Below are 26,359 nucleotides of genomic sequence, written 5' to 3' on the forward strand. Positions count from 1 at the left end.
CTGCATGGCTCAGTTCTGTGCATGCCATCTAATTTTTTAGCCCCCAACTCCCTCACTCACGAGTTTCACCCACACATATTCCAACAGTCTCTGCAATGCAGTGAGACCCACAGGACTTCTTTTTGACATGATTTCAATGAGATACCAACTTCTATGTAGGGAGACCTTGAAACTTAAATCACTGATTATGATCCCTGTTGCACTGCCCTTCCTGAGATCCCAGTTTTGCATACTTCATATTGTATCACTTTGGTACCAAGATATTTAATTTACAAAAATGCATCTGACACAAAGTTGCCATGGAAAGGTAAAATATTGGTTTGATATGATCATCCTCATGGGGATATGTAAGCAGTGGCTGAGAACGTCTAAGGCTGCCAACACACCAAGTGTCATGTGCAAAGTAAAGTGTTTAGGTGATTTTTTTGCTTGCAGAGAATTTTTTTGTTATGGGGATTTCGTTTCCCTTTACTTCTTCTTGGAATATAACTGAGTCTACACTGTAGAAACTGGCTGAAATACACTTTTAGTATTAAAAATTCACCAGAGCATTGCAGCTGAGCTCCAGGGAAACATCAGAACACTCATTTGGTAACACTTGCAAAAACATGAGAAACAAACCCCTACCTTGGTTTAAAAAACCTCAAAGGTAAGGACATTAAGAATTCTGGCTTAATTTATTGCAACACATGCAGTATACCAAATCAAGGGAAAATGCTGCTGTTAATGTGCATTCACAGAAGTTCACTAGTAGAACATGTGGATGCCATGCTCTGCATTCCTTAGGGTGTGAAACCCACAACTGTGTTAAATTCCTATCTCCAGAAATTCAACTTTTATTTTTATAACAGACAGTTGTTACAGATGGAAATACAACCTTGAAGAAATTAGCAGGGTAGTCTTCACAAGTGTAGAAACAGAGCGAAACAATAGCTTTCAGAGACAGTAACACAACAGTTCTCCTTGACAGAAATGTAATAGGGATCATTAAGTTGTCAGAATTAATTCCTTGTGACCATTCTGGCAAAAAGCTTGCAGTAAACAGATCTTTTCACATGTCAAACCTTCCTCCTTTTGCTCTTGCATGAGTATGTTGCAGTGTTTCCCTGATCCACTTACTTCAGGATAACTTACAGCTTTTGAGAAATGCCTCCTGAATTTGAAATGTTAAATTATTTTTAAAAAACCAATCATGTAACTCAAAGATTACTGACTAAGATTATGCATAATTAAGAACAAAGATTGCTGTAAAATTTCTTTGGTCTTTCCAGGAATCAAATACAGGGCAAACAACTACTAGCTGGAAACCTTGTATTTTTGCACAAACTATCAATTCCTGAAAAATCCAACTGCATGATAGATTCTTGTCGCTTTCAAGTTATCTGCCTTATCTAAGTTTAAATAAGGGATAATTAAGGGCAGTAGGTAGCAAGCATTTAGTTAGAAACAGGTGAGGATTTAATTTCAAAAGTTCTTGGTAGTATGACCATGCCATACAACATATTCCAAAATTTTGAAGAGTTTTGTTTCACTGGAGAAATAATTTTTTGCCGTTACACGTTACGAACCTGACAAATTATCTGTTAGAATTCTATTACTGAGATGGAATGTTCACTTTTTTTGTCGGAAGTATGTGTAAAATCACCAAAATACCCAAATGACAATGATTATTCGTGTCCTCAATGGAACCAACCTATACTACTCTCCTGTAGTGTTGCCTGCCAGTGAAAGACTGTCCCTAAGCTCTGGAATTCCCTTCCATGGAAAATCCAGGGCTTGTGAAAATATCTGTACTTCTGATTATCACTCACACACATAACCGAGAAAACTCTTGGTGTGTTCACCAGAGATGCTGTGTTCAGGAGGTGTCTTCCCTTAAAGCTACTGGGTTTCCACTTGCTAACTTCACTTGCATCCAAATGAGATGTCTGTATGACTCCCACCAACAGGTGAGTTCTAGAGAGTAACACAAACTTAACAGCAGCACCAAGTTTGTTCGTGGCAAACAAACCAAGGCTCCATGCAAAGAATGACCTTTTTAAGTAAATGCCCTGAAAATTTGCCATAACAGTAACATTTTGTTCTTTGCAAAGCCTGTAACAAGTTCTCATCAACAAAAAAGGAAGTGTGGGGATCTGCACAACAGCACAGAAAACTTCCAGATCTCTTCCCCAAACTCTTAAAGAAAAACCAGCAACAAACCTCGCATAAATATAAAAATTCACTGGTTTTGCAAAAGAATTTAAAAGTGATTGTTTAGTTTTAAATAAAAGCACTGTTCATTATGCATCTACATTTTGTTTTCTGTAACAATAAAGTTGTAAAGCAGCACAACTATATAAAGCAACTGTAGCACCAAATTGTTCACACAGCACTTCTAATTAAAATCTGGGTGACAAAGATACTCCATGATCCAAGATGAGCTGTGAGGATTCACAGCTGTCCCTTAGGAATTACTGACCCACAAAACGAATTTGTTTGAGGCCTGGAAAAAACAAGAGAACCTGCAATGGCTGATGATAACTTTTGCATGCAAGCTCCTCCAGAACTTGAAAAATTGACACTTTGTTCACTGTGGCTGAACAAAGCCACAAATCGCCTAGAATATTTACTGTGCCTTTCTTTAGGGCGTTCATACAAATAATAAAGCCATGTTTTTCCTTTCCAGTGTTGCCATTTACTTCAGTTATTTAGAGGCCAGCATTCAAAAAGTCTGAAGGTTTTTGATCTCATTGGCAACTACGAGATTAAGTATGATCACATGTTTTCAAAAATCTGGATTGAGATATGAAAATTATTTGCAGCTGGAAATCATTACCAAAACCAACTGACTAGTTCAAGATATTTTGCTTTCTTTGTTCTGCATATGTTTCCTCAAATTTAATTTGAGGCTGAATACTGGTTACTTGTTAGTATTCTAGTCAGTAAGTTGAACAATTGGAGTGTTGATCTATTTTATCATACAATTTTACAGAAAAATATAGATGATACACTAAGAAGATACACGGCATCTTTTTGTTCTTAAATGAAGATATTTTATTCTAAAACATCAAAAGTAAGGCAAGACAGCTGAACTGTAAGCCTATATTAGCAAGTTTGCTCATGGAAACATTCCACTAAATTCCATTGGTGGACACAAAAAACATGTTCTGTCTCACAGACACCTTATAGCAGTTCCACAAAAAAGAGAAATACCTGCTCTGGAAAAGGGATGTCTTGGCTTGTATAACTCTGTCTACACTAGGACAATTATGTGGGCCAAAGTGTCACAAGAACTGGTTTATTTGGTAAATAGAGCTTTCAAGCAAGCAGGGATAAGCTTCCCAAAGAAAATTCCAAATGGGTCCATAGACCTAGCCACTGCATGACAGGCACAGAGTACGTTTTTAATGGAAAAAATGAAGTTGTTAAGAAACGCCATGTTAGAGAAAGTTCTATAGAAGTTTTAGTAAGAGACAATATTCAACAGCAAAGCTGCTAATGACCCTTTAGTCATAGCAGGGAATATTTTTAAAGATCAATTCAGCTCCAGTAAAGAATTCTCAATTAACTTAAAACCCAAAAGAAACTGACTCTAAAAATGAAAAAGAAGTACACATCTAAGCTAGGGATATTGGTAAGACAGTAAGAAGAGGTTCTATAAATACAGCAGAAGGAAAAAAAAGGAGATGACATTGTAGAACGATTGGCAATGAGGAAATAACTGCAAAAGATTAATCCAACGAGGTTGAATTCAATTTCTTCCCCACATATGTCCCCCCTGCTCCAGAAGGGTTAACTGTAAGTAGAGAGCAAGGTACAGGACCAGGAAAAGAATAGGCTATCATTTAATCCTCACTCATTTAGTAAACCATAATATATTAAACAGTTTAAAAGAACACTAGAAATAATGCATGAATGGACAACATAGATAGCAGCTATACCAAACATGAGTGAAAACCTCAGTTGTGCTGTTTGGAAATATCAAAACTCCGCAGAAATTAGTAAGAAATCAACAAAGACTTTCTTCAGTCAAGGTCAGAAAAACAGCTTGGTCATCAATAGCTGATACAGACTGACATAGCCTTAACATGCAACAAACAGATGGGCTCATCTTACAGAGGCTAAGATTATTTACCTTGTACAGCTTTAGAAAATTTTCTGTTGGCAGTGAGATGAAAAGGAAGGATTTTGGTCTGAGACAGCATTGCTTTCACACCGAGCTTGCATTCATGCTGAGCTTCTCATTTGTGTATCTTATCTCCTATTACAGCCAGCAGAGACTCTATTCAATTCACAGGATCCCTGCCTGGACACAGATGCCTACTGCCACTGGAGATGCCCTAGGCTTTCTCATCACTTGTGGATGATGGCCTGGAAGTGTAGACACTCCAAAGGGCCTGTGTGATATCTGTCATGCCCTACAAATATCCTGGCACATCAAATGGCACATGCTGCCTTTCAACTCTCCATCCCCCATAAGTGCAGGATCAGGCCCTGCTTACATGCAGGCACAGATGACAAAGACAACATCCAAGTGTCCATCTGGAGCTGGGTACTGCGCTTCAGCTCCGATCTTGACCACCCACTAGTGATCCTAGCATCTTTTTGTATAAATATCTGCTCTCTTTTTTTCTTTTCAGTTGTTTTCTCTCTTATAAATATTTTATTAACTATGGATTTCATATTACTTTCACATTCTATTTATTCATTACTTAATTTTATTGCACTGTTACCTGTATAAACACAGTCTTTTCATAACCTCAGGTAAAATTTGCTTTGTGTACAACTTTGAGAGTCCAGTTTTTACAGGGAAGATTTCCTGAAGTCTAATTTCCTGTTCACGGGGATTAACATACAAAATAATGTTTAGATAAACCAGAAAAAATTGCATTAGCCCAGACTCAAACTATATAGATCTGACACACAGCTGACCACAGAAGTCTCGTGGGTAATGCAGAAAGCCCCAACAGCAAGCAAAAAGGCAAACATGGCTGCTATCAGGGAGAAGGAGAAGAAGAGGAAGGGTTACAGGCAAACCAGCCTAACCTGAAGAATAAGCATACAAAGCAGTCAACACAAGATTTTTGTGAACAAACAGGATAAAAAATAATTCTGGCAAGATAAAAAAGCCTGGACTATAAGAGGAATGCAGCAAATGAGATATACTTGTTTATGTGGCCTTTGCCTTTGTCCTACCTGATGTTCCTCAAAAAACCAACCAAGGAAATATTGTTTAGATTAAATCACTTGTAGAGATGGTTGCAGAACCAGGTTCATGTGAACCTGAGCATCACTATAGGTGTCACCCAAAGTTTAGTGCTGGGTCCATTATCTTCCAGTAATTTTATTAATAAGGTCAATGATTTTAAAAAACCCAAACAACAAAAAACCACTTTTGAAATAAAATGTTAATCCTTGAGGGAATGCATTAACAAACCTAAATGGCCTCCAACCTCAGAAATGGCTGGAAATAAACATGTATGCAATTAAATGTGTATAAAATACTTTATAAAGAATAAAATAGAATAAAACAAGTTAAAAAAAAGTTACAAAACAAGTCCAACTGGTTAAGTAGCACCACAGCAGAAAAAATATCTATTGGGACGTTAGATTGAACAACTATTTTTATGTTAAACAAAAATATACCAATGTCCCTCTGGAGCATGGAAGTCCATTCTGCCCAGTATTTAAAGCCTCAGTTAGATTGGCACAACCATTACACTTACATCACACTTTAAAAATCATGCAGCAAGTCAGAAAAGAAAGACAAGCGGACAATATACTCAGGATTAAAAAAAAGAGATAGCTAACTATTTTAATCTATAGTGTCCATCCATACCTCTAGAAAGACATCAGTTGAACAATAACTGATAAAAACCTCATGTTCACTTGCAACCCAGATACTTGAAGGATAAAAACTGCAAACCATACAGAAATCCATTGCCTGTTACAAGAAGCAGTAGCTTAAAAAATGTAAGATTTTCCTCTCAATTCAGCTTTCTGAGCTAACCTCTGGAACACATCTCCTTACACTCATAATTCTTCCCCTGCCAGATGTGCCTGCCAGGACAGGATCTCACATGTGAAGTCCAGCAGACCACCTACATCTCCCTGAACAATATGTAAGGGTCTATCAGCACAGTTTCTGCCAGTGAAGCTGTATTTATACTAGGATATTTCGTCAGTCTTGTGGGCTGAGGAGGAAGGGAGGTGCAGGATTCATACATGAATGTGATTTTGTGGTTGTTTATACACAGAGTTCTGGCTGAGAGGGGTACACCAGCATTACCCTGAGGAAGTGGCCATGACTGTTGTCAAGCAAAGAACAGAAATGGCTGTAAATTGCTTTCAGAAAGAGAGAAAGCAAGACACAGCATTACCTAATTAAATGACAATGTCTGTGTCTAATCAAGTATCTAAACCTGAGATAGCTGACATGTACTCTCCCATTGTAGGCAATGGAGATGTTGCCAACTGAGCCTCAGGAGAAATTCATCTCACCCTCATGCAAGAGTAAATGGGCAAAATTGACTCCGGTGATCTGCACTCCAGAAGTGGTTGCTCCTTTTTAGATTGTGAAAGGAGCCTGGGAGAAAAGTATTTGTTTTAGCTGTGCAGAAGTTTAGTGAAATCTCACCCCACAAGTGCAAAGAAAAAAATTAATGAAGACTGTAGAAACCAAAATAGAAAGGAAAAGCTAGTAATATTAGAAAAGAAATCAGGAGCTCAGTAAAATTGACTAATAAAATACTACAATGAGGAACTACCAGCTAGAAGTCAACAGAATTACCTTTTACCTGATAATGTTGATTTGATAAAAAAATATTTACATTTGCAGAGTTTGTTAGTTCTGGCAAGGTCTACGAAACTAAACTAAGTGTCATGCTTGGAGAAAAACTACATGATAAAACAAAAATTGAGAAGTTAATTCAAATTTCCATAGTCCTCTATGTCTATTTTTAATTATTACAATTTAGGCTCTTACAAGAAAAGGAAAGGACAAAATTCAAGGTCAAATGACATTATTTTGTCAATTCTTGAAAGAGAAGGTAAATGGCTTCTCTGAGCAATAAAATAGTGGCTTAAGCAAATACTCTTATCTAGATTTCTTGGTACTTACTGAAGTATGGTTATTCAGTTGTTTCACATGCTATAATAAATGCTTCACAGAATATTTCAATGTAATTTTAGCAGCAACTGGTGATAATTGAGTTTCATAAAACTATGAAAAATTTTAATGACTAATTCATGAAACTGATGTCAGACTGGGGATTTTTTTCTTGAACTCAATAAAATGCACACGAGTTTGCAGAAACTTTCTCAAACTTACCACTGGTGACTCTCAGCACTCTCAGCATCCAGCTGAACAGCCTTTTCAGCTTTAATCTTTCCTGTAAATGGAATACAATATATTTATTGTACTCTTCCATGTTGCAGGTGACTCCAAAGAACAAAACAATCTAATTTACTGCAGCAGCAAAGAAATTGCTTCCTGTTCTAAGAAACATTTAGATGAACAATGTAACATCCTGGCTTTATTTCATTTACATAGTCATACGCTTACATATAAGTATATATAAACTATATATGCAATTTCAGTATTTTCCTTTAAAATCCAATTCAGATGGAGTTAAACCAGGGAAGGATTAGACTGGACTGCCAAAGGAAGCTGTCATGTCTGTAAGAATGAAGAGCCTTAAAAGCAGGTCAGACAAGCACCTGTCAGAAGAACCAGCAAAGCTGTTTCCTGCCTTGGGTACAGGAATAAACTAGTTGAAGTTTCTTTCTAGCACAAAGCCTTCCCTTAAGTTCCACTTTTAACTGAATAAAGATGACAGTAGGTGATTTGATCAAACCCACGCTCCCAGTAAGAAGTTCAGATGAGATGCTTGCTGTTTGCAGTCTCAGCTGCAACCAATCAAGCTGCACTGACATTTCTGTATTGCAGGTTAACTTCACAAAAACAAAGAACAGCATACACAGTCCTCCAACCCAGTGGAATGAAAAATAACCATGAAACTACCGCCAGCTCTCCTGCAGTCTCAGGCCCTCAGCAGCACTTCCAAAAACTGAGATGAAAAAGGCTGCCACCACCCCCACTTCATGAGAATGAGCCAAACTAGGCTGGTTACTCAACACCTAAGACCCACTTTCATTCCATCATGCTTTATCTCTCCCTGTCTTTTGCTATGCTATTATCGTTCATCAGCAGAGGTTACATTCAGTTACAGAATCACAGAATATGTTGAGCTGGAAAGAACCCACAAGGATCATTGAACCCAACTCCTGGCCTGCACAGGACCATGCCAAAGAGTCACACCATGTGCCTGACAGCATTGTCCAAATGCTTCCTGAACTCTCTCAGGCTGGTGCTGTGACAACTTCCCTGGGGAGCCAAGTGCCTAACCATACTCCAGTGAAGAACCTTCTCCCAATATCCAACCTAAACCTCCCCTGACACAACTTCAGTCCATTCCCTTGGGTCCTGTCACTGGGCACCACAAAGATCAGTGTCTGCTCCTCCTCTTCCCCTCATGAGGAAGTTGTAACTGCAGTGAGGTTTCTCCTCAGTCTCCTCTTCTCCAGGCTGAACAGACCAAGTGACCTCAGCTGCTCCTCATACGGCTTCCCCCCAAGGCCCTTCACCATCCTCGTGACCCCCCTTTGGAAGGCTCCCCAATAGCTTAACATTAGTCTTTTTTACATTGTGTTACCCAAAACTGCCCCCAGCACTCGAGGTGAGGCTGCCCCCGAGCAGAGCAGAGCAGGACAATCCCCTCCCATGCCTGCTGGCAATGCTGTGCCTGATGCACCCCAGGACAGGGTTGGCCCTCCTGGCTGGCTCATGTTCAGCTTGCCAGTGAGCAGGATCCATGGTGCTGCTCTCCAGCATCTCATTCCCCAGTCTGTCCGTACATCCAGGGATAGCTATCCCAGGTGCAGAATCTGGTACCTTGTTCAGCCTTGTTGAACTTCATACAGTTGGCGATTGCCCAGCTCTCTGATTTGTCAAGGTTTCTCAGCAGGTCCTCCCTGCCCTCAAGAAACTCAGCAGCTCCTCCCAGTTTTGTATCCCCTGTGAACTGGCTCTGTTTCCCTTCCAGTCCTGTGTCCAAGTCATTTATGAAGATGTTGAAGAGCACAGGGCCGAGAATGGAGCCTTGTGGAACCACACCAGTGACAGGTCCCCAGACTGATGTCACCCCATTCACTGTAACCCTTTGTGCCTGACCCGTGAGCCAGCTGCTCACCCATCCCATGACGTGTTTATCCAGCTGTGTGCTGGATATTTTGCCCAGAAAGATCCTGTGAGAGACAGTACCCAAAACTTAACAGATATCAAAAAATATTACATCAACTGATTTCCCTTGATCAGCTGGGTGGGGTACTTTGTCATAAAAGGAAATCAGGTTTGATAAGCAGGACTTTCCTCTCATGAAGGAAACTGGCTGTCACCAATGACTGCATTGTCCTCTAGATGTTTTTCTACACCTCCCAGAATAATCTCCATAACTTCAGCAGACACTGCAGTTAGACTGACAGACCTGTAGTTGCCAGGGTCCTCCTTCTAGACCTTTTTGAAAATCAGGACAATGTCAGCCAGCTTCCAGTCAGCTGGACCTCTCCAGATTCCCAAGACTGCTCAAAAATCATCAGGAAAGGTTTTCAGAGGACACCAACTAGTTCTTTGAGGACTGTTGGATGAATCCCAACAGATTTTAGGAATCCAGCTGGAGCAGCAGATCCTACACAATTCCCAGGTTGACTGGGAATTGATCATTCTTGCAGCCATGGTCCTCCAGCTCAGGGGACTGATAACCCCCTTGATCCATCATCCATATTGAAGACAGAGGCAAAGAATAGATCAAACCTCTCTGCCTTGTCCATGTCCCCATTTGTGAGGCGACCACACTCATCCTGTAATGAGCTCATGTTATTTTTACACTGCCTATTGCCATTGATACATTTGAAGAAACTCTTTTTATTGTCCCCCACAGTCTTGGCTAGCTTCAAGTCCAGTCACTGGTAAAAGAAAAGGATCCAACAACAGAATCTGCTGTTTTCATTTATTTTGTGTCACAATCCTCACTGCACTGTAGGACTTATGTACAAAGCCAAGTTGCTACTAAAGCAAAGACAGTAACAATTAAGTTGCTAAGACAGCGAAATTTTTCAGGACTATTTAGATGACAAAAGGATTGGAAAAAGGGAGGACCTTAAACAACCTGAGGTTGTCTGTGGAATAAGTTACAACAGCATGAAGGCATGACACTGCCTTTAAGGATGACAAAGGACAGCTGAAACTGCTTTGTCAGGGACATTGTCACTGCCAACAGAACAAAAAGTCAATCAGAGGTGTCACGAAAGACAAAATTACCCAAACTTGGGTTACACTTACAAAAACCTGATTTGCTGCAGCAAAAAAGGAAGGGGTAATGGAGAAATAAAAGAAAGAGAGAAGCGCTCCAGGATAAAGGCAAAAAGGATTCAGAACAGTGCCTTGACTGGAGGAGAGTGACACTGTGTAGAGAAGATGTAGGTTTTAATGTAATAAAAAGAAGACCCAAAATAAAACTAGCCAGTATCCATCCAGACAGTGAAAGAAAGGGCGATGCTTTTAAAAGAAACGAAAAAAAGTGCTATGATGAAGAAAATAAAAATCTTGTGGAGATTAAATTGTCAAACAGGACACATGGGGAGAGATGTCTGGAAGCAACATCAACTGTCACATACAACTTCTGTTTCTGGTCAACAGTTCCTCCAGACTGACAAAGTTTCATCCCCACCATCACCACAAAAGAGGCTGCTGATATGCAGGAGTGTTCCCTGACCACAGGAAAGCAGAAAAACAAACCTTGACCCAGCCTCAGCATTTATTTATTCCTCTTGCTCTCCCAAAGCTGCAATTAAGAAACTGTGCTGACAGCATCTGGGAGTTTTCACATTCTGTATCCATCTGTTTCTCAACAAAATACAGGATTTTAAGGCAATCTGCAGAGACAACAGCCTTCAATTAGGACCCATAATACTTCTCTGCCACTGATTTTGGATCTCTCATTGAGGGAAGAATGAACTGAAGTTGTAAACTGTGGTGGTTTACTGCACAAAACATTATCATTACAGTACAAATGCTCCATTTATTGGATTGCAAATTCCTTATATTAGAAAACTTAACCAAAGTTTAAAGCATGTTTCACTATTCATATGGCATTATTCATAAACATTTTTCCTCTTACCATCAGTTACATATTTCCTCTTCTCCTCAGCATCAGCAGTCATCTCAAACAGATCTCCATAAGCACGTGCAAGCCTCCAAAGGAAGTCCACACAGTTTTCGTACTGAAAGTAGAGGACAGCGACGTAATTAAATGGATCAGAATGTGATTTAAACAGTTTACTTCCACAATGCTTACAATTAATAACATGCTTAAAGCAAATAATCAGGAGATGGGATAATTTTTTGTTAATTTTCCATCCTTCTGCATACTACTTTTTGTTCATGTGAGAACCAATTGACCAGTTTTCCATGAACAATTTTCAGAAACACCCTGGACTGTCTAAAGAGGTTTTATTTTATAAACCAGTTTTAATGTCTTTTAGTATAAACATTTACAAGGCAATCCAGTAAAGCACAACAAATCTCTGAACAAAGTGATGTGTACTTTCTTTAGGGAAGCCATAAGCACCACACTCACTCACATTATCTCATTTACCTTCCTTGGTGTTTCTTGGTGTAAAAATACAATCAGAACTAATGCTTGCCAAATCAGAATAAAATGGTACCACACTGAATTGAGCACTGCACATCAAACCACTTTTAAATTTTATCTGAAGTTACATATGGGCCAGTAAAGTCAAAGGAAAAATTCACATGAAGGATATTAGAAAGGTATGAGCAGACTAGATGCTCATAATCCGAGAACAGGAGGTCTGGTTACTACTTAATTCTACAGGATTTTCTCACACAGACTATTCCAAAACCAGCAGAAGTAAGTATAATTTACATCAAAAAAAGCCCATGATTTTTCTTTGTTTTATGCAAGAATTCTTATGTCAAACAAAGCCTCAAACTTATTGAATTAGAATGGGATATAAAATAGTAGAACTCCTATGCCCACGCAACGTGAATATTGACACCACTTTGAAATACTGCTTTTTGACTGTATTTTAAAAACATGCTTGAAATTTCATCATCCAGTTCTATGTGCATTTTAAAGCTTATATTTACTTCTCAAAAGCAGTGTAAAGCATAAGTTAATATCAACATAATATTAAGTTTACCCATAATACCTTGTCATCTTTCTCAAGCAGCAGTCTGAAGCCCTCCTTTTTATCATCCTCTGAACCCTTGTGCAAACTGTCCACCTGCTGTAAAAAATTAAATAACTCTTCATCTTCTTCTGATTTCACCATGGCATCAGGTGATTTGATACATCTCTTTTCTTCCTCGGAGTCTCCTTCAGAATCAGTCTGAGCAGTAAGGTAACTAAAACCACAGAAAATAATAACCATTTTTTTCTTTTAAAAAAAGGGCACTGTTAAATTAAAAAGCAAAAAGATTCAGAGCACAATTTAGCCCAGTTGTCCAAGTTTAAAGAACTTTTTATTAATGATATAAAGCTTATTGTTATTATTACAGCACCTTTATCTTCAAAGGGACAGCACAGTCATATTCCAAACATAACAGGTAAGTAATTATACTGTCCTGCTGCCTAATACTCCATTAAAAAACACAGATACACATTAGAAACACATGTAGCCTTGTGTTTCAAATGCAGAACACTTGAAAACATTAATGTGTTTAAAGACATGCTCTGTAACCCTGAATAGGCCTCTTCAACTCTTCACCTCAATTTCCCTATTTTTTGAAAAAGGAATGAGCTTACTAACCAAAATATAAGTGCTATGACAATCACTTATACAATATTTTCTTAAACACTTTCAAGATCTAAATACAGCCAATAAAAATAACACCATTGCTATAAATTCCTTATTTCTTCGGAGCATTCTGAAGTTCAGAGTATCTGAAACTGGAAAAGAGCTTATGTTAATTCACGATGCTTAGTGCACAAGTACTCAGCACAAGGCAGTCAAGGGCAAAGAAATATTTGCAAAAGCATAAATATCACACAGAGATAAGCAGGTGGCCTTACTGTCCACAGTGATGAGAATACATCAGGGTACTCCAATTTCAAAGAGGAGCAGCTGATGGCATTGTTTTTAAAAAGTAGCTTTTTGCTTACGTACTAAAAATTGACAGATGAGCCTCATCTTCTGCACTTCCACTTTTGAAAATACTGTTCTGGGGAGAAATAATAATGTAAACCTATCAGCTGCCAGGTTCAGAGATTTTCTAAATGGTTACTTTGAGTACAAAAAGCATGGAATGTACTATACACATTAAGTAACTGAATAATCAAAGTGGGCCATGACAGTCAGAATATATAAAATCTATTTCTTTTTTCAGAAATATAACCAGAACAGAATGCTAGCAGTCAAAATGAAGTTTATTAATCATGGCTTTCAAATACTCTGTTTTCAATATGTTGCTTTCAGAACAGATCAGTGTCTCAGAGCAGATACACTTACAGCCTCTAAACAAACAAGTACAACTCCTTATGAAGATACAGAAGTGCTAGATGTGGCATGACAGTTTTGTTGCAAAATTAACCCAGTGACACAGGAAAGAGGAGTCAAAAATACATCTGGATGAAACAATATATACACAGACCATGTGTATATGTTCAAACTGAAAAAATATCATGGAGCAGAACAGAGATGGGAAACTTTGAGTGTTTCTACAGAGTTGTTTCACATAATCTTGATGATGCTGAAGTTGATGACACATCCTATGCTGCAACTTGCAGAGACTATATTCAGTCACTGAACACTTATTTTCATTTTCTGAAGCATGTTTAAAAACACAGCATATTGTTCTTTCATAGTTATTTTGAAGTGGACACAAATATTTCATGGCTGCATTTGTAAGAGCCCAACTTAATCAAATGTGTAAGGGAGTCACTGGGGAGTGGGACAATCATCTAGCTCCAACACAAAACTCTATGATGTAAAGTATGTTTGGAAAGTATCTTTCCTCATATGGTTTAGATGCTCCATTCTCCCTAATTAAAAGATAAATGCACTGAGGATTTGGGTAATTCCCAACCTAAAACAAGGGCACTAGATAATATAAAAGAGCAACAACTAAGCAGTAAAGACAATATTTTCAGTTACAAGAATTTGGGCACTGCATCAAATGCTACCTAATCAGGTAGATATGAAAGAGAGGATTCAGCGTTGGTGTTGTACTCTTTACCTTTGCCGCATAAACATCTGCTAAAATTTCTATGAGCACTACTGTTCCAGTGTTAGACAACAGATAAAAATGATTATTAGAAAATGCTATTCTCTCAGCAAAAATATAATGGCTGGATGACAAATACAAGGTTGGGTTGACACCCAAGTCCATTGGGCTGTCAGTCCAAACAAGCCCAGCAGAGAGTTCCAGCAGCACTATATTAAATGTCATGACAAAACATCAAATTGAGGCCAAACATTGAATTCACATGACATCAGGTAAGTCATATATTTATTGGGAGACTCATAGAAAAAGTGTGAAGTAGGCCACTATCTAACAGATCATGTGAACCCATAAGGAGCTAATTACAAAACAGCAGAGACAGCAGGGTCATTTCTCACCCACACCCTCATGTCCACTGTCCTGGCAAATTCTCTCCTACCTCCTCTACTTACCTGCTGCATGAACCCTCAAAGAATTGAAATGTGGAACAGACCCTCTTAAACATTGATTAGAATGTCATAAGTTTCAATTTCCTTGTTGACCAAGATCTGCCTTCAACAAAGCAGCTAACAGTCTTATACATCCACACTTTCTAAAGCACTAAAATCAGGACTGACACAAACAGAAGTGGACATTCTTCTTAATGCAGTTTAAAAACTCCAGGACTTGAAGGACTGATAACACTACTCCAAAAAAGAAATAAAGAGAAAACAAGGAATAGTCATTATGGTTCGTTTTACAAATATTTTCAAACGACTTAAAAATGTCTGCAGTCAGCACCAACTTGTTTTCACCTTCATTACCAATAGATTTCAAATAAAAGAAAAAAAATAGTGATAAGAATGTGAGGAGCAACGATCAACCAACAGGACTCAGCTGTATCACATTTGACTGTTCAAAGTTCAAAGAACAAATGGAAACTGGGCTGGAGACTCACCCCACCGTGGCTAAGCAGTTCAGTAAATTCCAGCACCTAGTGCTGGGTTAAAACAAACCCTGAGCTACATGGTATAAAACACCCCTGTGGTATAAACACACTTGGGTGGTTCAAAAACTGTATTGGGCTGTCTGTAAATTGCCAGACACTGGGCCTAACCAGGTATCATTTGTTCACAACACTTCAGCTTTTAGACAGATCAAATATCATCTCCCTGCCAACTTAGAAAAAAAACACAAGCTGACATAAACGCCCTCTCATCTGCTCTGGCTAATTCCACAGAAAGGTGATTATATGTCACAGATGGATCTGGATCAAATCTGCACTGTATGATCCAGCAAAGTACATATCCATCAGTAATGATAAGCGGCTTTCAAGGAAAAGTTTGGCAAACTGGATTCTTAAGCCAATTGAAGGATGCATTTAAAAGAAATGAACAGCAAAATAAATTAGAAAATGCTAAGCAAAGTGATACTCAGAAGCAGGCAAGAGAATTTTTTTTCCTGTTGACAAAACTATTTCAAGGAAAAGTTATAAATAGAACATCTGTCAGAAAAGAATTTACTGCAGTGAATCTTTCTGGTGCTTGATGTCAAATGCAATTTGAAGACCTTGGATGCTGGGCCAGCTGAAGATGAGGGCCAAACATGACACTGATGTCCAGGGTTCATCACTGCCATATCAAGGAGGAAACAGCTTAAGAATCACAAAGAGGAGCATTTGGTGACATGCTCCATTCCAGGTGATCATCTAGACACAGTTTATTGTATTTGTAAATGAATGAGTGCTTGTTACACATTCTCAAGTGTTAAACATTGATGTTTTCACTAGGACATTACTGGAACTGAAACAAACAAACAAACAAAAAAACCAGAAAAGCACAGAATAGAAACCACAGACTCTTTACCATTTAATGCCTCATCCATTCAGTGCACCTTCCATTCAGACTGTCATTATGTAACAATATAGCTCATATATTAAAACACATGTGATATTTCTCCACTTACAGAAATACATATTTTGTGAAAGGCAAAACAAAAAGCTTCTCTTCCCAGGGTGTTGAATACCAACAGTGACACTGAGAATATGCCCAGAGCAGATCAAAGCAGTGAGGGCCTTATCAGAGACTGTCAGCTTCCAATATTTAATGAAAAAACTGGGTAGTATTAAAAGCTTTCCTGGAAGAAGTTTACAAACCTGGAAGCAATGTAGTCATCTAGCACAAATCCATAAAACTCTTCAGATTAGTTTATCTGTCAATTCCCAGCATCTACCCATTTGCAATTAAACCCAGAAGTGCTTAACTCAAGCAAAATCCTATCTTCTAGGTCAAGAAATTACTGCTGAGGCAGTGAAACAAATTGCATGCACTTTAGATGGGAGTACAGAAAGGTGAAAAAATGTTTTATCAGTAACAAAGGGCAATTTTTTTTCTCTCTAGTGCACAAAGAAGCACCTGAATGCACCATTGTGTGTGGAATTCACCACAGAAGAGTACAAAACAATGCACATGGTGTAATGCCTACAGCATATGAAGTGGTGATGCACAGTAACTGGAAAAAACCCAAGTGTTGCTACTGACCCTCCTGGCCATGCACCACAGTCATTAAAGTTACAGAAGACCTCGGAAAAAGCAACACATATTGCAACTGTACACATTAGGATTTTTTTAATCATTTATTTACTTAAATGAAATCAAATGATTTATTAAAAAAGTCAAATATCAAATATAGAGAAGATATGAAAAACAAGCACATCAAATACAAGGTGTTAATAGGAAAAAAGCCCACCTCTTTTCAAAAGGGATTGAAAAACAGCATCGGGAAAGAACACAGCCAAATGACTAATGCTAACTATAACCTTGAATTATCTTCCTTGCTTCTGACTGTACACAAATACTTCTCAGAGAAGGCCTCTCTTAAGGACACATTCAATGCTCTTGCACACTATAATCACTTGTATTGGATCACCACATCAGCTTCCTCGTCACACAGAAGAACCTGAACACACACGTTTCCTTGGCTTGTTCTCAAAGAGCAACACATCACTCCTGATCAAAAAACAGAATTTCTCAAATGCTCCGTGTGGAATAACCCCTGCATTGCATCTGTGGACCTGGTCAGTTGTAAACTGATCCCTTTGCCTTATCTGCATCTCTGAATATTTTATTCATAACGTGAAGGCCTCTGCAAACCACGCAATGGATGAAATAATCTAAGAAACTAAGAGAACCAAGATGCTCCTACACCAGCTGAAGGAGGAATGTCATTGAATACTTATGCCAATCCTGAATACTTAAAATAAAGAACTAGCTCATAATAGAACTGACAGGTCTTAAAATATGGCATGAAAATATAAGACTTGTGAACCATGTGGGCTGGGATGTAACACAAAAAGAAATTCTGCGCAGAGGAACTGAAAATGAATGCGGAGAAACCCTTAAATATAGAATTCCATTAATATGCAGCACGTTAGCTGTCATCAGAATATTACAGTTAGTTAAAATATTTTTAAAGAGAAAAGCTGACATAAGATAGGCAATTTACAGACATAATGCTGCCTACACAGACCTGTAAGACACACTGACAAGTGGCTCAAAAAACTCAGTTGCTATAAACATAGTATTAGTAAATTGCATGTAAGTATCTAATCTGATTATACCAAAACAAAGTTGTAATTACAGGAGATTAACGTCAAGACAAAAATACAGTGCCTCTCCTGGATTCCTGGTACACATCATCCCCAGGCGTGTTCCTCAATTCATGAGAATAAAAGATCCCATTAACCACAACTTGACTGCAAGATGTGGTCAAAACTAGGAACTTTCCACTTTACTGAGTCAATACCCTAAATTCCTCATGGTCACTTTTTGAGCCACCAGAAAGTGTATACAACAGCACATCTACATAAACATTGCCACTTGTAAGGAGGTTCTGCTCAGACATAGCTTCCACAGTATGCAATGCCTCTAGGCAGAACACTAATGTCTCACCTGTGAGGCTGATAAAAAACAATTATCAGGAAAAGCACATTAACATTCGTACAGTTTGAACAAACTCTGTCAAAGACACTTTGCACTAGAAGCACTTTCAAAATCACACCATTATTCTGAACTTTGCCTCTCATTGCATAGCTATGTAGCAATACTGCATCAGTGTTACCAAACACTCTCTTAAAAAAAAAATCTGTATTATGTTAGGCATTAAGCCAACTTCAGCCATAGTGCAGATTCAGAGATGGTCACTAAGAGTCTTCTCTGATCTAAAAACTGCTAATCTGAACGTTTGTATTTTTTTTTCCAGAAGTATAAAATCTATATAAAACTTTTAAAGGGCTCCTGTTTACAGTTTCATATAGGTAATGATGCAACTTGCACTGCATGTGTACAGTAGAATATACAAATTATTATTAACTCACCCTCCTTCACTTTCTGCCTCCTCAGAGCTGGTAGTCTCTCTTGCACCAGAAGCTGTGTCTGCTTTTCTCCGCCTGGTTGCTCTGTGTGACGGGCTAACTCTCTGAACATCACCCTTTCCTTGAAGCTCATTTCGAACAAGCTCTTCAAGTTTTGGAATTGCTTCTTTCAGAAATTCCACCTCTCTCTTCAGCTCGTCCACGCTTAGTAGCAGGCCATTCAATTTTTCCAGGATCTGCAGCTGCCTTCCATGTAAAACCATTACTGCTCCTTGCTCATTAGGAGCCTCATTTTGCAAGCCCGCAGAATTAATTTTGTTACCTATATCCTGGAACGCGCATATACGCACAGCTGTGCCGGGCTTTCGGATCTTGCGGTACCAAACCAGCACCAGGCTTAATCCAGCAGTCCCTGCCATTATGCCCAGTATCAGTCCTTTATTTTCGAAGGGAGACATTTCTGCACGCTCCTAGAATTGTGAGACAACAATAACTGAGTTTAAGATGTTTTCCCTTGCTCTACGCAAGCGACTTGCTCTGTTCTGAAATCACGAGAGTGTAAGGCAGGAAGAACTGCGGGCACAAAGTTACACTTTTTGCAGGCTCTGCAATACAAGGCAGCAAAAACGAGACAAAAGTGGGTTTGGGAGTGTAAGGGGCGCTGGCACGTGGGCAGGACCGCAGCCTTCACTCTTAACCGTCCCGGCATCCTGGGATTTGTTTGTTTTAATGCGAGAAACTCATATAATCGGATTTTCCGCCACTGCAGAGAGGCAGAACCCCAGCTGTCAGGCCGGAGCGCCGCCCGGAGGGGCGTCACGCCGGTCCCCCAGCCCCACCGCGCCCAGGGGCTCCGGAGCCCCGCGCCCACCGCCCGCCCGCCCCGCAGCCCCGGCAGCGCCGGCCCCGAGCCCAGCGCCGCCCCCGGTACGTACGTACGGCCGGGCCGGGCCGAGCCGAGCCGGGAGCAGCGGCGCGTCCGGCCCAGGAGCCCGCAGCTCTCCCGCCGCGGCACAGGGGGCGGCGATACCCGGATCGAGGGGGCCGGGCCTCGGCCGCACCGCCGGCCTGACCGCCCCGGTGACGCGCGCTGCCCGCTGGAGGAGGGATTCCCGTAGCGCTGGGAATCCCGGCGGGCCCGCGCGCTGCTGGACGCCGGCTGCACCTGCCACGGACATGGCTCGAAACGCCCCGTTCTAGAGCAAGTGTACCTGTTCCAGTGTCTGTCCTCAGTCTGGTGGCCGCTCGATTTCACCGGTTTAACCTTTTGCTAGTTCTAGGCCATAGAGAAATTGTGTTTCCACTGCGTTGGTGGGGACCTGAAGCTGCAAAATCACGGCGAAACCCCGCCCATTTGCCAGGAGGACGGGCAGTCCCGGCACAAAAGCTTCATTGCAATTTAAGCCATGTAAGGGCCCAAAGCTGATTCCACCAAAGTCCATTATAGATTGCCCAAAGTCCGGAGGAACTTAGCATAGAATCATAGAATGGTTTGGGGTGGAAAGGAGCCCTAAAGGCCATCTAGTTCCAGTGCCCCTGCCGTGGGCAGGGACACCTTCCCCTAGAACAGGTTGCTCAAAGCCCCATACAACTTGGCCATAAACACTTCCAGGGTCGGGGCATCCACAGCCTCCCTGGGCATCTGTCCCAGTGCCTCATCACCCTCGCAGTAAAGAATTTTTTCACTAGTGTCTAATCTAAACCTATTCTCTTTCAACCTGAACCCGTTTCCCCTTGACCTGTCACTCCATGCTCTCATAAATGGTATTGCCCCATCTTTCCTCTAAGTTCCCTTCAGGCACGGGAAGGCCACAATTAGGTCACAACAAAGCCTTCTCTTTTCTAGGCTGAACAATCCCAGTTCTCTCAGCATTTTTCACAGCAGAGGTGCTCCATCTCTCTGATTAACTTGGTGTTCCTTATCTGGACTCATTCCAGCAGTTCAATGTCCTGTGTTGGGGAGCCCAGAGCTGGATGCAGCACTGCAGGTGGAGTCTCACCAGGGCAGAGTAGAGGAGCAGAACTTGGAATTATCAGAGTGTGGGATGTATTGCTCCTTTGCCCCATCTATCACTTTTATTGGTGACTCTCACAAGACTCTCCTTTGCCCTTTATGACAAAAGGATCTGGCTCCTGTTTCTGCCCTTGAATGGAAGAAAGATCATTACAGACAACCTGCTCTGACCATTTGTCTTCCTGAAGGCTTGGAGAGCCTGTGCACAACATCCTGCCAGCATTTACAAACATAAAACTTGTGGTTTTCTGTGTGAGGGCTTAATGAAACCATCATGGAAACCACTGTGTCTGTGCAATGGAAGAAGCTCTTCAACAGCTGAAATTGTCCTCAGCCATATCAATCAGAAACAAAGGAACACAATTCTTTAAAAACATACTAATTGCCTTTAAAAAGTCAACAGAGTGCTGTTCAAAACAAAAAAGTACCTAAAACAGGTACCAAGAACTCAAGAATTTTCAGTCTTAGTACAAATAAGCAATTGTAAATCAGTCTAATGTCTATCTCCAAAGAATTTAGTTTAAAACAATTGCAGTGCTAAACTAATTCTTCATTAAGAACCTGAGGATGAAATTACTCTTATGAGACCAAACTACAGACTGAGACAATGGTAGAAATTTGTTAGAATGAAAAAATGAAAACCAGTATTTTACTGGTTTCCTAGTTACAATACAACAATAACAAAATGTATAATCTGTTCTTATGTTTGTAGTTTGAAATTTTTAAACCAAGGATGGAAATCTCCTCAATTTTATGGAAACTTCACGAAACTCAAATTATTTTAGCAAATTTCACTATAAGTAGTGGTTTTGAGATGCACAATCCCTCCGTGTGTTTTAAAATGGAACAATAGAAATCTCCATATGCTGATAGTGTTCAAGTGTTCAGGAATGGTAATATAAATGTGTTGGAAAACCTTTAATTTTTGTTTTCTTTTTTTTTCAGTATAGTCTGCCAAAATCTTTTTATAAGCAAATTAAAACAGGAAAGGATTTTTAAATGATAATTAATTGGAGGGCAAACATCCCACAGAATTGAAACAAAATACTATGGGTGAAAAAAGCTAAGTGAGTGTGTTCAAATATTTTCCAAAGCAACTGTCTCAGGCTGCAGGCCTTAGACAAGGAGAACTGTTTTCAAAAATAATGGCCCAGGAGAACAACCATCTACAGCTGCCTGGATATGTAGCAACTATGAAAATCAGGTCACCTGTCTGTTGCCAAACTCCTTGTTTGCTTTTTACCTGTGGCTGTTTTACCCAGGCAGAGCAGCATGGAATCATAGAAGTTACTGCATATATGTAGAAACTTGCTGGAACACAGCAGCTTTCCAGACTGGGGAAATAAACATTCATTTACCTAGATCTGACATAATTCAATTGGCCTAAATATGACATATATTCTAAAAAACTGAAATAAATGTTTTTAGAATAGTACTACTCTTCTGCATATGATTTTTCCTAGTTCAAGAGAAACTTTGTACCTGAAGTCCTAAAAAACAAGTCCAGACAACCATCTGTTAAAAAATGGTTAGCCCCAAATACTTTTAGCATATTTTCAGCCTTACTTCCTAAGAACACAAAGTTTATGCCCCTAAGTTGTCCATGTGTTGTCCTTCTGACAAGCCATACCATGACACTTTCTCCAGCCAGTATGTCCTGAGCATGGAGCTTAATTCCAGCCAATTGTGACAGAAGAAATATGTCAAGATCATAGAATTGTAGAATCATGGAGTGCTTTGGGTTGGAAGGCATCAAATTCCATGATCATGATCATCATATTCCAACTGTCCTGTGATGGGCACGTGGACACCCTTCACTAGAACAGGTCATTCAGGCTGCATCCAACATGGCCTTGAACAGTTCCAGGGATGGGGCATCCACAGCTTCTCTGGGCACCCTGTTCCAGTGCCTCACCACCCTCTGAGTAAAGAACTGCTTCCTAACCTCTGATGTAAATCTCATCTCTTTTAATCTAAACCTACTTGTCCTATCATTATTTGATCAAGTAAAAAGCCACTTTCCCTCTTTTTTGTGGACTCTTTGAAGTATTGAAAGGCCACTCCAGGTAGTTTCAAGAAGGCCAGCAGCTTTGGAGTGGCAAGACCTTGTGAACATCCTGCCTCCCTCCACCCCTAGCCCCAGGGAGACACACAGGAATGAGCATAGCACACCAGTGCTGCAACACTGACACACCTGCACAGGGCACCAGCCTTCTTACAACACTATTTCTGTAGAACCAGGACAGGCGGTTTACTGGTCTTTTGGGAAATTTTGAACTTGGACAGCATTTTTGTGTCATATTAGAAAAGTTAGCACATTTTTGAGTGATTGTGTTCAATGGATCAGAGAGCCACTACATAGTGAGTAATGGATGCATGCTGTTTCCAGGCAAGGTGTAGCATAATCTACTGGTGGTTTCATTTCTGGATGGAAAGCATTTTTATATTGTACAATTTTCATAATTTTCTTTAGCTGTAATTCTTCTGTCCATTTTCTTTTGTGATATGCTGTTCTTTCTGAAATGCCCCTTCCTCCCCCGCCCCCGAGAGATTAATCTGCTGCTTGTAACAGATACAGAAATGGAAACCCTTAATGAGCGAGTAGCAATTCATACTACTTCAGCAGTTGGCTTGTAGGCGTAAAGTCAAATATTGTTAATATGTCACCAAGCATTGTGAAAGCTTAAATACCTTTGACTAGCCTTGCAACCAGCCTGCCAGAAATCCTGCCTGGATGTCAGAACAGTCAAAAATCACTGTTCTGTCGAGTTTGGTTGAATTCTTCTGATTTTTTTGCTATAAAAAATAAAGAAAATTATATCTTACCTCAAAGGGAAGCTCTCACTGTCAGACTTGTCAGTATTCTCTGCTGCTTTTGGCCTGAACAGTTGTCCAGTGGCCCTAATGAAAAATTAATCAATTGAAATTAAAAGGAGATAGGTAATAGCACACTGATCTTTTCTGTTTTCTTGAAACAAAGATATACTGCTCAGCACAGTTCCCTGGGGAGATGAGGCTGCCCCTGCCTTTATGTCTCTGTGTATGCAAATGTAACTATCCCTCTCCCTCCTCCCCAGTATTTTTGAATCTTTGGCCAATCTCAGTCAAATTTAACAGAGAAATTCAAACAAATTTCCTTGAGTTCGCTGATCATTTAAAGAAGAAATCCCTGAATTAGAGTCACTGCTATGAGGAAGATTGCTTATCCCCTGGTGCGCAACTGAGAATCCACACAGGAGAAAAGCATTTTGCAAGAACAGGAAAAGCCAAAGCAGAGCTCACATTTTATCAGATGTGAACAAACAGAACTACAAGTTATAACCTGATAGGAAACCTGGCTTCATTAGTTCAACTGCACTCACAACCATCTGTTTATTTATTTATTGCGTTGATAGGATCCAGTGCTGCAATTTCAGCTAAGTACAAATGGTCACTGATGGCATTTCAAACAACAAAAGAAGAAAAAAAAAAGAAAAAGAAAAAGTACACACTGTTCCTGCTTCTTTGTGTCTTCAGGCACCTCAATGACATTATCAAAATACATTTATACAAACTGTGTTAATTTTTTAGGCCAAGGCACATGATTCAGTTTCCTTGATGTAAGAGATGATAATTGGCAGCCCAAAAGAGTTTGTATATGTTGTGTTGACAACAGTAGGAAAACAGAAGCAAGGCTACATCCGATGTAATTCCACAGAACTGCCTGATTTCTTCACAAAGAGAAATTGTTCTTGGAGTGCCTGGGTAAAAAGAGGAAAAATATATGAACAGTCACAAAAAGAAAAAGAATATGTGTGTATAAATGTATATTTTACATGTGTATGTACATGTTCCTTGGGAGTCAAAACTCAAAAATAATCAAACTCTTTATAAAGATGTGTGTGTACACACTGTATTCCACATCACCCTCTGTATTTTCTTTTACTGAACGAAAAGTGTCCTTTTTTTCAGCTTCTCTAGAAATATGCTATTTCAGGGCACACTGAAATAGCATATTTATAATGTTTAAATATAATAATATTTCTATTTAAACATTATAAATTTATAATATTTTTATTTAAACATTATATTTATTATAAATTTATTATAAATATAATGTTTATAAGTTTATAATAAAACTAATAAATATAATAATTGAAAATATAATCTTTAAAATACTGAAGTATTTTGAAGAGCTTTACTCTTTCCACCTGCAAATGGCAGCATGCCCCTTCATGACCTCCAGTAAATATTGCCTAATGGCCCTAGGATGTCTGCAATTTCACATTAAAAAAAACCATCTTCCAGGCGATGTGGTCTGTTCTCCCAGCATTTCTGTCCCTCTTCTCTGCTACCACTTGTAAACTTGTAAAAAAAATTCCTTTCTGATTTCCAGTTCCCATCTAGGCCACTAAGGCTTTGTGTACATTAGCAAGCAGTGGGCACTGACAGGACTGGGTGTCTGGGCCAAACAGCCGGTGCTGATGCCATGGTATCCATTCTGGCCCCGGGTTAACTTTTGCCAACTCCGGCCTGATCACAGAGGCTGTGTGCCTATTTGTGGCTGCAGTACCTTGGCCGTGCCTCTGCAATGGATATTCCCAAAGTGTAACCAGGTGTTCCATGCCTGGCACATGGTGAAGCAAAGCTTGCCAAGCTGGGACAATTGGGAGATTTGCCCCCGAGGTGCACACCTGACCCGACCCAAATCATTACTGTATACATACATATTTACACTAGGAGAGTTTGATGTGGGTTACACAATCATTGAGGACAGGGAGAATACAGGGGAGAGTTCATCTCCCCTTGGCAATTGCTGAGTGCTGGCAAAGGGGTTCCTCCTCCATCGTGGGATCACTTTTGAACAATAACAGTCAATAAGTGCAGCTGAAAGCACGAGGAAAAGTGGTGAAACCAGGTGAGTTAAGGGGAAGCATAAACAAACACCTAACCACTTAAAAGAGTTTTGCTGCACACAGTAACAAGACGATTACTGTATGCAATGCACCCACACATATACACTCACACAAATTTATTTATGTACACAGCATTTTAGTTTTGCAGATGGTTTCAAGACACCTGATGTGGTTTTTCATAAGGAGATTAAGTCTGTTAAAGTAAAATGTAAATGTAGATTCTTTTATTCTTTTAATTGGTGTTTGCACCCCATCCTGGTGTTTAAGAAACTTTCCCTGTGATTCTAAGCTGCAGATTCCTAAAGAGTAAATAAACCAAGTGGCCTTTCTGAATTTTGGTGAGATGGGCTCACAAGCCCTTTGCTCATTCATAGTTACAGTGCTGCTACCTTGTGGGAAAAAAGGCACAGCAACTGCAACACTTGCAAAAGTTGATATTGAGTCGTTGTCAAGAATTGTAATGATGGCCTTTTAAATGTTTGCATGTTTCTTTCTAATTTAGAAAAACTGTGTTAGTGTGATTAATCCATTAGGTTACATGGGAAACCATTATTCAATGTGGGCCAGAATGCAGTTTGGGTTCTCTCCAATGGTGCAGAGCTTTGTACTGCATTTTAGCAGAAGTAACAAAGCCTCTCCTAGGACATTCTGGAGTATAAGCAGTGCTGCTGTCCCTGAAAGCAGTGAAACTGTTTCTTCTATTGCCACTTCTTCGAGACACTATTTAAAGCTACTGCATGGCTGTGCAATATGCAATTTCAAAAATCCATATCTAATGAAAAGATAGAAAACATCTCGGGCAACACCACAGTATT

The 26,359-nt window shown here is 39.7% G+C and overlaps 1 protein-coding gene across 3 annotated transcripts in view; it reads right to left on the bottom strand.

Annotated features, from left to right (window-relative positions):
• Positions 1 to 23,534, bottom strand: part of RMDN2 (regulator of microtubule dynamics 2) — a 50,881-nt gene extending 27,347 nt beyond the window's left edge. Inside the window, exons 1-5 of one of the 3 annotated variants that reach the window (XM_066178590.1) lie at positions 23,476 to 23,534; positions 18,639 to 19,105; positions 12,274 to 12,469; positions 11,220 to 11,322; positions 7,313 to 7,373 (exon numbers count right to left, since the gene is read on the bottom strand). In XM_066178590.1, the coding sequence (XP_066034687.1) occupies positions 7,313 to 7,373; positions 11,220 to 11,322; positions 12,274 to 12,469; positions 18,639 to 19,093 (815 nt within the window). In that variant the 5' untranslated portion in view covers positions 19,094 to 19,105; positions 23,476 to 23,534. Of the gene's footprint in view, positions 1 to 7,312; positions 7,374 to 11,219; positions 11,323 to 12,273; positions 12,470 to 18,638; positions 19,106 to 19,570; positions 19,637 to 19,846; positions 19,933 to 23,475 lie in introns of those variants that run through there. The other 2 variants (XM_066178589.1, XM_066178588.1) reach the window with 2 other exon arrangements.
• Positions 23,535 to 26,359: the final 2,825 nt, after the last annotated feature.

The sequence above is a fragment of the Chamaea fasciata genome, unplaced genomic scaffold (assembly GCF_029207755.1).
Source record: "Chamaea fasciata isolate MVZ Bird 193981 ecotype frontalis unplaced genomic scaffold, bChaFas1.0.hap1 SCAF_3, whole genome shotgun sequence".
Classification (NCBI taxonomy): domain Eukaryota; kingdom Metazoa; phylum Chordata; class Aves; order Passeriformes; family Sylviidae; genus Chamaea; species Chamaea fasciata.